At 40.4% G+C, this 14,938-nt stretch overlaps 1 protein-coding gene across 6 annotated transcripts; it reads right to left on the bottom strand.

The window, feature by feature from the left end:
- Positions 1–1,498: 1,498 nt before the first annotated feature.
- On the bottom strand, positions 1,499–14,680 carry PARL (presenilin associated rhomboid like). 6 transcript variants are annotated; one of them, XM_085586997.1, is made up of 10 exons: positions 14,562–14,644; positions 13,746–13,886; positions 11,660–11,773; positions 11,203–11,251; positions 9,747–9,842; positions 8,245–8,394; positions 7,809–7,879; positions 6,372–6,473; positions 4,701–4,798; positions 1,499–2,924 (listed from the first exon to the last, which is right to left on the bottom strand). In XM_085586997.1, the coding sequence occupies exons 5-10, from the start codon at positions 9,790–9,792 to the stop codon at positions 2,807–2,809; spliced, it is 585 nt and encodes a 194-aa protein (XP_085443123.1). In that variant the 5' UTR covers positions 9,793–9,842; positions 11,203–11,251; positions 11,660–11,773; positions 13,746–13,886; positions 14,562–14,644; the 3' UTR covers positions 1,499–2,806. The 6 variants fall into 6 exon arrangements, with proteins under 6 accessions (XP_085443123.1, XP_021411459.1, XP_021411456.3 ...); XM_021555784.4 differs by having other exon boundaries at positions 11,147–11,251; positions 14,562–14,604; XM_021555781.4 differs by lacking the exon at positions 11,660–11,773 and having other exon boundaries at positions 14,562–14,680.
- Positions 14,681–14,938: the final 258 nt, after the last annotated feature.

Genomic DNA, 14,938 nt, shown 5'->3' with positions numbered 1-14,938 from the left:
CTTAGTGCTGTTTTCCTACACAAACACTAGCTGTTGTCTCTGCCAAGTGTCCACATAATCACCACATTGTATTTTTATTCACAATAATCTCTTTGAAAAGGGAGGGGAAAGTCTTTCCGTGTGGTTGGTTTTGTTTTAGGTGATTGGTTATTTTTTGTTGTTTTTTTCCTAGGGTTGGATTTTGGGCTTTTTCTATCATTCTTCTAATTTCTTTTTCAGTCAAAGGCGTGACTAAATGCTGGTATTGACACGTGTTGATGCCACATTTTGCAAGGGTATTTGCTTGCCAGAAGGTCTCTTATGCACTCTAGTGAGCTGTTGTAACTTCAGTGCATTCCTTGTCTGAGTGACTAAGAATTAGTTTTCCTATTGCAGTTTTCAAGTCATTTTGGACAGAAAAGATAGTTTGTCTTTCCCAGACAATGCTGCAGAAAGGCTCAGGTGCAAAATGATATGAAACCCATTGCTTAGCCACTGCTTGGTGACGATTTTTGTACAACCTTACATATGGTACACACCTCTAGGGTCTCTATAAATGAGAAAAACTGAGATACTCAACAGCCTTCAGAAGGGTGAACGCTCTTATGCCTAAAGTTAAGGTGAAGCTTAGGCATGAGACCCTCAAACCACAGCCACTGGCTGGAAAGCTGATGACTTCCAAACCTCTGTGGCAGTTCCAGGATGTTTTTTTCAGGTGCTTTGATACCCTTCCTGCAAGCTGAGAGTGCAGCAACACGCTGCAGAGAGGTCTACCACAGCACAAGTGGGACTTCACTTCTGCAGATGATACAGGGCCAGGAGGTACTGGTGCTATGTTGAAGAACTTAATTGCAACTTTGGCTCATCCTACTACACCTGTAAAATATAATGTTCTTCAGGCTTAATACACTTTATTTCCTGCAGCATTACTCCTTTCAGCCAGGATCTCTGAAAAATTCTCAGCAAATAATTGTTGAAGAGACTAGGTAAACTGTTGAGTGGACAAGAGGTAACACAAGGAAGAGAAAGAGGGAGAAAAAAGAGTGGACAAAGACAACAGATGCAAACGCAGCACGTGAAGTAGTCTGAGGTATGGCTTTTGAGCTCCCCTGGCATGAAACGCTCCCTTAGGACATGCCTGTTCAGAGGCCATCATCTGCTGCTGCTGCTGCTGCTGGCTTCTCTGTGGCTGTGCTGTGCTCTCGCTGCATGTTGGGCTGCCCTCCCTCTGCTGCAGGCAGGGCTGCACTGTGGCTGAAGCTCTGAGAAATAACAGGCTTGGCCAGAATACCACAGCACAGAGCAGGAAAGTGGAGTAAGTGATAGACTGGAAACTGAAAGCCAGAAAACTTCAGGAGAGCAAAGGAATATTTGGTAACATAAGGTACTCCACCTCCTTAATTATTAAGCATTTATGTTGCCAGGCACATGAAGTTTCAAATCCTCAAGTGTCTCATTTTTCTAAAGAAAAAAAAAAAAACTAAATAAGCACTAGCCTGGGACAGGGAGTCTACACCAATTATGTACTCCATCATTTATTAAAACTGGTGCCACTTAGCATTATGTATTCCCTTTCCCCACAGTAAATTTATTATATGTGAGGTCCTGCTGTAAAGTAAAAACACACTCAAAGTTGCTTCTTATAAACACAAGATGTTCTTTGGCAGGTCAGTCCATGTGGAAGGACTAACTCAGCTGACAGGAAAGAGTAAAGGGCTGGAACCCACCAGCTTGTGTCTGGGCAGATGCCTAAGCCTTTTGCAATGGGTTCAGAACCATCCTTGCATGACAGGCACAGAGCAGCAGCATACCCCAAATCCAGTTTTTACTTGTGAAATAGGAACACTGGTCATGGTACTACGCTCAGGTTTACTTTAGTAGTTACTTCTGTTTACAGCATTGCTCATCTCGGTCACCTCATCTGTTTTTGCTTATTTTCTACAACTGGCAGACTCTGAGCCAGATGTTACAGGTTTAAAATTCTTAGAAAAACCTTAAAGAAAAGTAACAATACAGTACAGCTTAATGAATACCCCTCTACCCCACCTGCAAATCAATGCAGTGAAAGAATACAGAAAGCAGTGTAACTCTCGGTAGAATATAAAAAAACACAGTATGTCATTCTTCCCCTGCATGTAATTATAAAAAGGATATTGTTGGAGTTCTGGTTTGTCATTGTAGGAAAATCTAACAACATCTAAAAGCTTGTTGGAATTCAACAGAAATAAGCCGAATAAGCACAAGTGACAAGCTGGACCATTAAACCAGTACATAAGCCTTTGCAAACAATCCAGTATTGCTTCACGTATTTCAAGTTTCAAATCAAACAAGACCATTGCCTCACTTTATCCAATAATTTCAACAATAAAAACCACTTCACCATATTAGCCTTATTTGAGTTCCATTTCCCTTCTAGGAAAGCACGCGCCTTGTATTTGTCTGGCAGACACTGGGGGTGTGTGTGATCCATTAACTTCCTCAGTTCTAAAAATTTTTATCTTCTTAAGTATTAACCAGTTGCACCCAATTTTAAATTTTTTTTGACAAAGATTTAGGTAACTTAATTGAAAAAACATGTTTTATTCCACCTTTAAAAAGGTAATGCAGACTGTTATCTCAGAAAGCAATAGAATAAAAACCTTTATTGTTCCACCTTTGTCAGAGTTCATTTTCTATGGATATGAATTTTTGTAACATAATTTTGTTACTTTAGAAACTTCAGCTCCTTAGAGGCTTAATGTGGAGTAGCAAAAAAACCTTCAAAACCAATCCAATCCCATGTCTTCAAGTAAGATACCACTTGGGCACATGTAATCTAGGATTAGAATCAGTTAGATCTTCCACCTCCTCCCTTTCCTGTGTTCTTTGTCCTCATTTCATGCCAAGCTTTCACCAGTGGTTCTCTGTTCTTCCATATGAGCTCGTGGCCATAAGTCACATACCACCTGGGAAAGAAAGTCAAAGTTAACTGTGACTTCCCTCTGCATCTGAGGGAAAACAGGCTGAGCCTGAAATCAAGGAAATATTCAGTATAAGAGACAAGATAAACTAAGGCACAAGGAACAACGTGCTTGGAAAACAGCAGGTAAGCCACTCATTCTCTTGACTCCAAACAGTTAACATTGTTGTTCTCGTTTGTCTCAGTCCTGAGAATGAACAGTTTTCCTGCCTTTAATTTCAGGCTTTTGTGATTTCTACTTTTAAAGGGAGATAATTTTTTATGCCTTTCTAAGACTGTTAAAACAGTTCTGTTGCTTGTGCTGATCCTTACTGACAACACCAAGGGAAAGTGTTCTTTCTTCCTCTATATACATAACAACTGCCCCATGAAGAACAACCATGTTCCATTCAAGATGAATTTTCTTCTATATGCACCTAAAGATTAATCTATCAAAGTATTCTAGCTTTGTTTATATTCACAGACAATTATATGCTAATACATGAATATCAACATAAGTGATTAAGCAATGGAGGTTATGGTGGAGAGGCAGGAGGGGAAACAATCACATGGAAATTGGTGGAAGGTTCTCTCCCAAGCCCAACTCCACACCTGAATCCTGAGGAACAAAAGCACTTTTCTGTGAGCCAGCAGCCAGTGAACTGGCCATCCCTTTAAATTATACAGCTACTTTCTAAAGTGGGAGGCAATGTATAGAAAATACTTTGGTCATTCAACATAGGTCCTAAATAAGGCCCTTTCTCTTTTAGGATGAAGTGACCAAAATCATCACTGAGTAGAACAAACAGGTAAAACATATGTAGGTGGGGAAAGCAAGAAACTTGCCAACTCCAGATCATTTTTACTGCAACTGCTACCCTCTTTTAATATGTGAACCTTACCAATGCAGACTGCTCCTTCATTACAATGAACAAGCTGATTCAGATCCATCAGGACAGAAAGCAGTTATGAATCAGCAAGACTACATCAGATGCATTTGTGATACCAGAGACAGGGAGAAAGGGAGACTGTACAGCACAGGACTTACTGACACCAAAGCCAAGAAATAGGAAACAATTTGGTCTACAAGTTGGTTTGCCTTTAAGTCTGGCCTAGTGAAATCTCTTTTCAAATGCCTACCTAAAATACTAAAAAATGCACTTAGGAATAGGTGTGCAATTGGGTAGAAGGGGAAAAATTCAATGTAGTTCAAACATGGAACAATACAGGACTGTTTCCTATAAACTTGTTTCTAGTAGTTCTTCCTAATTAGGAAGAACTAATTTACTAATTTGTTCCCACAAAGGCAATACAGCAACACTGAGAAAACTGCACTTGAGGCTGCTCATAGGAATTTGGCCTAAGCTTTTATTAACTCTGTGGCTCTCTGTAAATTGGCAATTAGAGGAAAAACACTGACACAAAGACATTTTTTTATCTCTTTAAAGTTGTTTCAATTTGTCCAGTCTGTGTTTTGTGAGAATCTTTTCTGCCCTGTGACTCTCTCAATGTGCTGGCAAGTGCAGGACAGAAACAGCCAGCCCAGCTTACAGACCACCTGACATTTAATCCATGATTCTAAGGCAGTTCAGCTCAACACTTTCAGTGAACAATGACTTTTATTTTTCCATAAAAATTTACAGCACTAAAAGAGTAACAGTGAGTTGTACTCCTTGCTAGTTAAGACACATTTATAGAAAAACCCTCACACTTCAGCAATATAGAAAGAGAAAAATACAGGATTAATTTAAATACACAACAGAGTTAGTAAATACAGACTTACATTCCAAAGAGAGCTCCCCCAAGGTGTGCAGCATGGTCAAAAAGTCTCCAGCCTAAAGCAAGCCCTGCAGTGTCAAATGCAATTATGGCTTTTAAAGCCTAGAAACGAGAGAACACGGAATGGACAAGATCAGTCACAGCATAAAATGGCCAATGATAACAGTTTTCTATTCTAGCACAGAGCAAAAATTTGGAATCAAAAAACATCCTATAGATTTTGTATCAAAGAAATTACTGTAAATTTTTTTTTTAAAACAAGTGACTCAGTCCCAGCTGTATTGTGCTGTCAAAATACAGATGTGAGCAGCTACAGAATAGTGCAGGGTGGGAATGTGTTCTTTAATTTAAACGCTTAATCTCAGGGTGGGAATGTCCTTTTTTAACACTCAGTCTCTTCCAATCTTAATTTCTAAAGCTACACATACATTCCAAACGTGGGTCAGGAGGAAACAGAAATTACTTGAAAGACTACATGCTATAAAAGACACCACAAAATATGTAACTGCAACATTCTCATTCTCTAATTCTAGGATTTAATGCTAGGATGAAATGGTACTTTAGGCAGGATTTCTTTCCTTAAGCATAGGTGTTAGAATAGAAGCTCCATTGCTACACTAGCTTGTTTAATTTGAAAGCCCATTACAGTATAGGTAAGGTAGATTAAAGGAGTTTGTAAAGTTTAGATAAGCTATTATACAATTATATACTCAGGCCAAAATCATTGCAATGTTTCTACTGCAATAGCTGATATTGCTCTTGTTTTGCAGTGAGCATTTGCTCATGGCAATGCTCTCATGGCTCTACCTATATTTCCACCCTGGCCACCTTTTTAAAGAAAGATGCAGTTAAAGCGTAGCATGCAAAAAAAACTCCAAAAACATGAAGGCTAAATCTAAGCATGTTTGTTCAAACCTATAAGCTTCACTTACAAAGAGTATTAAATCTCATGATCTTGGAATGACCTGGCTCAACTGCTTTAAGCAGTAAAACACCTTTAAGTAGTGGTCCAAACATGATTAACTTATTAAAGCAAGTTAAGATATACATGAGAAGCTTTTCTTAAATGTGGCAGTGGATGTGCATAAAAGAACTTAATGAAACAAAAAAAGAAGTTGTAGTACTACACATAAAGACAAGTCTCAGTAGCCTACTTCTAATTCCAACAGTGCTCCTAAAAGTATCAAAAGATGATAGCAAACGAGAAGGCAAATGTTCCTCCAGGGTTGGAATATAATCTTGAGAAGTGAAATTCTGTGTTTCTCATCTTGATACATTTTTCTTTAAAGACCACGTAGCAGTTTTACATCAGCCTGTTTCAAGTGCTGCTATAAAAATACCACCCATCGGAAAGAAGAGGATGTGTATGTAGGTTTCCTCAGACAGGTGAACCTGACTCCCTCCCAACTTCTTTGACTTCTTGGGATTAGATCTGAAACAGACCCGTGGAGGATGGAATTTAGGATAATTCTGAATTCACCACACTCTGTTGTAATGACTCTGCTAGGCTGCAACAATTCAGAATTGATCTCTGGGATTCCATGGACCCTCTTCTCTTTCAAAATAAATTCAACAGCTTCGAAACACAGAGGAAGAGGAGACATGCTCAGATACTGAAGAGGGAGGAGGAAAATGTTTTGAGAGTAGCATTTCTTTGAAGTTCAAAGGCACTTACACTTCCTGCTGTAAATGTGAACATCGGAAGAAGGATGATGGCCAGTTTTGCCTCTGGCATCTTCGTACACACGGCTGCAAGGACAGTCATTATAGCTCCTGACTGAAATACAGGAAACACATCAAAGCAAGCTAAGATATTACATAAAGGATAATATATTTTTCTGCATGTGAACCTGTTTTCCTTTTGGCTTTTATTTTCAAATGCAGCCCTGTGGTAAACCTCAAAGTACAAAGCACACAGAAAAGTTCCAAAAAAAAAAAAAAAAAACAAACTAAAAAACAAGACACCATTATTTAATTTCAATATTTGGAATTATAAATACTGGGGGAAAACATCCTTCAAATCCTCTTATATAATTAAGAAATACAGACTCCTGAATTTAAGATAATGATTTCTAGAAACATGCTTTTTCCCAAGTAAACCCTAGAAATCTAATATGTATCAATCAAACATAGACACATCTGATGAAGCAAAACACTCTGAAGCTTGTACAAAACCAAGGAAAATAACAGATGGACAGGAACAAAAATCTTTTGTCAATGAAATAAATAATTCCCTGGACTGTACTGAATTGACCATGGGGTTTTGTATCCCTGAAATATCTCAATGGAAAGGCTCTGAATGCAGCAAATTAATGCAATGTTTGGTAATTTCAGTAAGTTCAGATCAGTAAGACTAAGGGAAAGTAACTTGCTCCAGATACAGTTCATTCATAAGGCAAAGGGACAGTACACAGACAGCATTTCTGAAAGTTCTAACTTCAGCACAACTAAGTATTTTTTTCATTCTAACAGAATACTATGACTTTGGGCTTTTATCAAAATTATTTCGTATAGTAAGTTAAGCCTTTAAACCTGGCAAATGTCTAGGTTAGCCTCAAATTTAATGCAAGTTAAGTGTTTTAAAACATTCTACTACTAAAAACACTTGGAAAGAACTGGCAGCTGCAGAAACTCCTCAGCCTGTCTCATATCATTAATCGGGTGAGACTTCTGGCAGGAGTGCTGCCCTTCCTGCACAGCATGCTCTACAACTTCCACTGGGATCACATGCTGAGTTTGATTGTCTGATTCCATTATCTCTTTCCAAAGTATTCTATTTTTAATTAGAGAAGACTGCTACGCAATTACAAAATACTTTTTTTGCAATAAAAAGTTACATAACTGATCTGCTCAGGGACAAGAGCTCCTGCTGTTCAGGACTCATTTACAACTCTCAGCATTAAGTGGTGTTGGCTCTGGGCAGCTGCTGCAGCAGAGGTAACAGATCAGAAGAACAGGCAAGTTGTTGCACAGGAGAACCAGTTCATACCTGGTTACTTGCTTTTGGTAAACCTTTCTAATTTCCATTACCCCAGATACACTCTTGGCTTTTAAAGAGGCGAAAGAATACAGCAGGCTTCATGATCAGTGTCTCATATTCCAAGATACTTACAGCTCCAAGGGACGGTTCAAACCTTCCCGTGGCCATTTTAGCAACATAACTGACAAAAGTGGAGATAACCCCTGAAAAAGAGAAATTACTACTGGAAATGATGGCAGCAATGCAGACCACCATCAATAAGTACAAATTAACTGTCATCTTTTGTCACAAAATTTCCAAGAGACTGTATTAAGAGCTATTTTATTTTGGTAGTAAAGCAGGAATTAAAACCAGATATGGTTTTATCATATTTCAAAGCCCAGTATCTTAAACCCACCAAAAAATCTGTATGACAGCAAAGTAGTATTGCCTTTAGTATAAAGCAATGTGTGGGACTGAACAATGGCCATCTGTCATCATATAGCTATTAACCAAGCACACATTTTACTTGTATGAACACATATTTATATTTTTTAAGTGTTGTAAATATAAATATATTTAACATTACCAGCAGAAAGATATACTGCAATGAACTGCTCACAGCCCAGAAGAGAGACAATGCTGCTGGAAAAGCTCCATAGAACATACATATTTGCTGCCATGTGGAAGAGAGAGAAGTGACTAAACGTAGAGAGCAGCATGGGAGAACACAGGGCTCCTACAAAAGAGAAAAGCAATGCACATAAAGCCAGTATTTTAATTTGCTTCAATTTACACATCATACAGACTAGAAATTTATCAAGAGACACTACGATAATTATGCCTAGATTCTCAAATACAAGCTAGGAAATAAACCCAGCAATGGAATAAATTTAAAATTCCATGCAATGCCTTTTGGAAAGGTAGAACATATACCCCAAAGATCTGGAAGCTGTAATAACAGGGGATTGTTTCATAAAAACATTATCTTATGACATGTGTCCTATGCTTTGAAAAAGAAAAAAGGTATTTAATTTATATGTGTATATGGTGAATGATTTTTAATACATGAGCAGCCATATAAAATGAATTTACAACAAAGATGAACTCAGAAAAATAGTTTTCCTTTTTGAAAAAGCTACTAGTTCTCACTGAAATGGCAGCCTTGAAAATGCACACAAGCCAATTAGCAGGTTTGAAGGTCAACATTATTTCAAACAGGAGTGTTTGGGGTGACATGCTCAGATCTGGGTAGCAGATATCTTTAGCTTTGGAGTGCGTGGGGGAACTGGTTGAGTTTCCACATTTTCAGCAGAAATTAAGCGGTAGCAGGAAGTACCTTGCAAACACATTTGTCTCCTTGTCCTTTTAATTCTTTAATTATTTTCTCTGCTGTAGAAATGAAACCTCATTTTTCTGGCATTAAATATTACTAATTTTTTTCCCTAGGTTAGTATTTTCAGGACATTTCACACACAGTGAAAGCCAAGTTAGTGCTTGGGTTTGTTTGGGTTTTCTTAATGTGACTGAAAGCATAGCTTTGAAACAAGGACTCTGTACACAACCTCCATTCTAATCCTTGTCTACTGATGAAAGCATAGATGCACATGACTGATGATGGTTCTATCTGCAGCCCACAGAACATTAAAGGGGGGAAATAATTACATTTGAGTCTAGTTTATGAATGGCACTATGCAGTACAGCTTATTTTCCTCCACTCAGTGGCTTGATTTGCATTCTGTCCAGAAAGCAGTTTGGCTGATATCACTTGGAAGAGCACCTCTCAGCTTTACTCAAGCAGGAGCTGCATGCCACTGCATGCAGGAAAAGGCCACATAGCAGGCAACAGTTTTGATGTTACAATATTTAGAAAAGTACCAGTTGTGTTTGCTTCAAAAAATCAGATCCATTACTTCTAACATTCTTCCCCTCAAACCATTTTCTGCCTAGATGGAATAATGTGTTTGGGCACGACTGAGATTGCTTGTGGGTGATGGAGATCTAAGTAACCCATGTGCCAGCTGAGCCTTCTGCAGTATTATTCTGTTACATCTCTGTGTAGGAAAGCCACCCAAATTATTGTTCACTTACTGGAGGATGGATTTGAGGTGAAATATGTAAACATAATCCGTCGCATGCCAGGCAATCTCCACAAACAGAATACAAAGACATTTGCAGCTATAATACCTGTGAAGAGGGGAAAAGAAAGTATGAAAGCAAATTGCAACTGTAATATACCATAATGCTTACTGAAAGAAAGCATTTATAAAGGCAGCTTGTAGAACTGTACTTTTTCTTCATAATTCCATTAAAAGCAATATCTACTTCTTACTTTGTACACAGTTTAGAAAAAGCAATGAAAAATACTGAAAGCTACGTTCATGTAGTGTAAGTCTTTCAAAAATATGACATTTAATTGCAACTGTTCTAACATACAGTGTAATAAGTCCAACAGTCCAGAAAGACCTGTGCTGAGAAGGTTCAAGCTATGGTTTCAAAGTGCTATATTCTATTGCAGAATCAATGAAACAGGAGCCAGCTAAGAGGTCCCATTTCCTGCCCCTCTTGCTGTTTATTTCCAAATGCCACCAATCTACTGCACAGTTGCATTTAAGTGCACAAGAGGAGAAGACTGGGGGAACCATACAAATACACAGTACACGTCCTGTCCATTTCTGGGGGGGGAGTTTTGGTTTTAAGAAAATTGTAAAGTTGAATTGGCATTGCTAGGGGTTAGTGACCTTTAGGAGACAGCAAACACACAGCTTTTTACTTCACAGATGTTATTTCTATCTTACTTTAAGTAGGAGTGTAAATTATTTGAAACATAATGAAAATGTATTATTTCTTGTTTAAAGTGCCTTCTCTGCTTCTGTCCAAGCATTTAGGTATTTAAAATGTTTTATAATAGCTGGAAACATGAAAGGTGAAAATAACTGTTAAATGGCATTTAAGTAACCTTACACTAACAACCTACTAATACAGATTCAGTAAATACTTAATGTAGAATATGTAGCGGGATATAAGGCTCAACTACTGAATTCAAATCAAGTTCTCATGAATTTTGTTTCACACATTACATTTATCTCAGGGATTTCAGCTGGCATTAGGCTAACCAATCAAAACTACATTGTAACCAAAGGAAAGCTAAAAGGCTAATTTTCTGCTACTTTTCACATGGCATACTGCAAATATGTAACTACTACGGAATTTTTCAGTCGCACATTTCAGTGGCACATATCCACCTATTTCTTCTAAAAGCATTTGCTGTTTTTCATAATTTGTGCGCAAATTTTTGCTGGGGGAGGATTCTACTTAATCCTCCACACTCACACACACAGATGCACAGGAACTTTTTTAAGGCACACAAAAAATAGTTTGTGAGAAGGAATGGTAGCAGAAATAGTGTATGTGCAGGTGTAAATTTACACATGCTTTGTGTCCAACAACCTAAACATGGTATGAAAGCCATCTGTTTAAATATACTGTACCTGTTTGCCATATTTCTCTTCCTGTGAATGTCTAATACTTGTAAGCTAACACAAACCTGTCACAGTCCGCTGACCCTCAGTCAGGTTATTCCACCAGCTGTTAACCTGGAACAGAATTGTTGTCCATCAATGCCACCATGAAGCACTTGCAATTTCAAAAATAGCCACGTAAAGCTTATATGTTTTTAAGAATGGAAAGCATTTGTTTGAAATCTGTGAAGTAAATTGGTTTCAATTTTCTTTACTTCTGATAGCTTTAGCTTTTCAAGTTGACATTTCCTTACTGAAGAACAGCTATCTACCCTCCCTTTCAAAAAATACCCCAATATGGATGAAGAGTTTCTCCAAAAAGAATGGGTTTACATCCTTTTGCACAACTCCAGTGGGTTTACCCTGCTTGCAATAAACAAAGATCTAGCCCATAATGCTGACTTTAGCAGATTAGCCAAAGTTAGCATAAATCCTGCCTCGACTAAGCCTCACCCTAATGCTGTCTAACATCACACCACCCACCTTTGAGTGATTCCACTTTTTGCCAGGATCACTTTTGCAGAGGTGGCTCACAAGATGTGGAATCCATTCCCCCTTGCGTCCAGTTCACCCAGCCCTCCTCCAAGTTTAAAACCCCTGAAAAAGTTTATTTTGAGTGCAGTCAGTCCACAGACAAATTGCACCCCCCTTTCCCTTCCTCAGCTTTTGTAATAATTTGGGACATATATTTTGTTGCATACCTCAATGACCTTCCAAGCATATTGATGGGGACAATGTCATAAAAAATTATCTGCAGGTTGGAAGCAGGGGATGTAATGCTGTATGAAACAAAGTATTCACTATATGATATCAAAGTAACACCTTCACTGCATATTTTGTTTAATTCTCTGGCAGAGGATATTCTTCAGTATAAGAACACAGAACAAACATAATTTTTCTAAAATACAACAATTATAGACCCTCAGAAACAACAGGGGGAATCCTGAACTCTTAGAAATAGAACTTACCCATTGAAGATGGGGATTGGGAGTTTAAGCCTATTAACAACAGGGCAGTTTAGTTTTCTTTTTTGGATATCTAATCACCAGATCTTCCCCTTCAGGTTTTGAAGGAAAACAAAAGTATAAAGACATAATTATTTAAAAATATTAAGTGCTGATTGCAATCTCCCCTGCAGTGCATATACACCAAGCAAGAAAGTATGCTGGTATAAAGGTAATTTTCTTTCTAGCAGCTTATACATGGTTCTGTGTTTTAGATTTTTGACCAGGACAGTACTGATTACACACTAATGTTCTACATTCTGGTGAATGGTGTTTGCACAACATCAAGATCTTCTGCATTTCTCACTCTGTGGCTGCAGGTTGCAACAAGCTGGAAGGGGACACCAACAAGCAGATGATGTGAACTAACCAGAGATAGTCCCTACCAAATAATGGCATCCCCCAGAAGACGGGATTCAGGAGCTTTAGCATATTTTTCTCATGAAATGGCTGGGAAATGGTCTTTCCACAGGAGATTGTGAGTGACTATCTATGCATCACTTGTTTTCTTCTCTCTTCTCACACTTACTAAACAATTCTTTGGTGTTTATTTTACTTTACTCCCAAGTTTTCTTGCTTTTCTTCTTCCCCCAGCCCACCGGGGGTTTGTGGGGGCCATGAGCGAGGAGCCACATGGAGCTCTGCTGCCCACCAGGGTTATCCCACACGCCCACTTCCACAGCAGGGCTGGTGAGCACCATGCACATTAGAAAAACAGCTCCTGTGTATCCTCAAGAGGATCCCCAGCCTCTCCAGCTCCAGCTCAGCCCTACTTCCCCTGCACGAGAAGACCTGAAAGAGTATCAAGCCTGGTCTATCACAAGCCAGTAGTAACCTTGAAACAAATACAAACATACATGAATGCTTAGGTTAGTTTTAAGTATACTAAATTAAAAACTAAATGGCTGATACTTTTGGGATGCCAACTAAATTTATAACAAATCTTGCAGCACTTACTTTGTTCTCGCTGCTCAAACTCAAAGGTACTTGACTCAAAAGTACTTGTGTGGAAATGTCAGCTCTTAAAAGTAAAAAAACCCTTTAAAACCTTGTATTTTTAAGGGTTTAGAGGCTGAAAATACAAATTCATTTCAGAAGCCAGAGCACTAAAAAGCCTTAAGCATAAGACTGAAAATTTAATCTAGTTCTGTCCTCTGGGAATTCATGTTCACTTTTGAGAGCACTTAAGATAATGCAAGAACATTTGTTGGTTTTTTTTTTATGGTGAAAAAGCAAACGATACCTAGTTTAAATTAACAAATTCCTACTACTGACCTGTCTTTCCTGCAGTTCTGGGTGAAGATTATATATTTCTCCATTATTTCACTATAACCTTCGCAGTGACTATTGAGTAACAGTTCTCTAGAACTAATTCTATCAGTTTTCCTTGCAAGTCAACTTATCTACTGTAACTTTTTGAGAAGGCAATATTTCTGCAAGTTCCAAATCAGAAAAACCAGGACAAGAATCTGTTGTACAAATGACGCTCACACGAGGAGATGAATGTGCCTCGCAGTCCCGCAGGGCTCCGCCCTGTGCGAGCAGCCCGGCCTGGCTCCGCGTACCTGCTTTCTGAAGTCGCCTCTCTTCTGCGGCCGCATTTTATCCATCCAGTCCGCCCGAGCTTCCTCAAAGTAGGTCTGGACGCGCGACTTGAGCGACTCGTACTGCCAGATGGCGGCGGAGCCGAAGGCCGAGCCTGTGAACTGCGGGACACCGGACAAAGGCTCAGCTCTGCCACAAGGGCATCCCGGGCTAATGCCACACCCGAGGGATGCGAGCAACGGGACCTGTGGCACCGCTGACCAGCGGGACTGACAGCATGGCACAGCCCCTACGGCTGGAAAACACCTTTAAGAGCATGAGTCCAAATGTCAAACCAGCACCACCACTGAGTTCGCCATGTCCTCGAGTGCCACATCCACGTGTTTTTTGAACACTTTCAGGGATGGGGACTGCACCACTGCTCTCGGCAGCCTGTTTCAATGCTTTGCAACCTCTTCTGGTATTTTCCCCCCTAATATCTAATCTAAATCTCTCCTTGTGCATCTTGAGGCCATTTCCTCAGGTTTACTGAATGTTCAGTGCCACGGGACGATGCTTTATCAAAAAGGTTCACATACTCCTCAATGATATTACTAAGTTCTCCGAAATTGAATGAAGGTAGGATCCCTTTACCGTATTTTCACCGATTTAGCTCAAGTTACTTTGTATTAGCTCATTATAACGCTACAGTATTTGGCCAAATACCTTGCGTTAGCTTTGAGGGGCTGAGAAGCGAAGCCCACGGAGGAAGCATTCCTTTGGGACAGCTGGAATACGCTCCTTACGGGCCGGCTCCCCTCAGCGGGCACAGCACCCGGCCCGCAGCAGCCACTTACCCCCACGGCGAACAGGAGCGGCTTCAGCAGGCGGCGCGGCGAGGGGCGGCCGGCGGCCGCGGTGGGCGCCGGCGGGCAGAGGCGGCGGCGCGGCGGCGGCTGGGCGGGCCGCGCCTCGGCCGCGGCCGCCGGGGGCTCCTCGGGCCGCGGCCGCGCCCGGCGGAACCCGCGCCGCGGCTGCAGCAGCAGCAGCGCCAGCCTGCGGGGCAAACATGCGAACCGTCAGCACCGCCCGCCCCGGCCGCCTCTCCCCTCCCTTCCCTCCCGTGCCCTCCGCGCCGCCGCACCTGTGCGGCCGGGGAGCCCCGGCGCGGGCCCAGCACCGCCACGCCATGTTGGCGCCTCGCGAGCGCTTCCGGGGCGGCGGGGAGACATCT

Source organism: Lonchura striata, chromosome 9, assembly GCF_050655825.1.
Source record: "Lonchura striata isolate lonStrDom1 chromosome 9, ASM5065582v1, whole genome shotgun sequence".
Classification (NCBI taxonomy): domain Eukaryota; kingdom Metazoa; phylum Chordata; class Aves; order Passeriformes; family Estrildidae; genus Lonchura; species Lonchura striata.
This window is presented reverse-complemented; position numbering and strand designations above follow the sequence as displayed.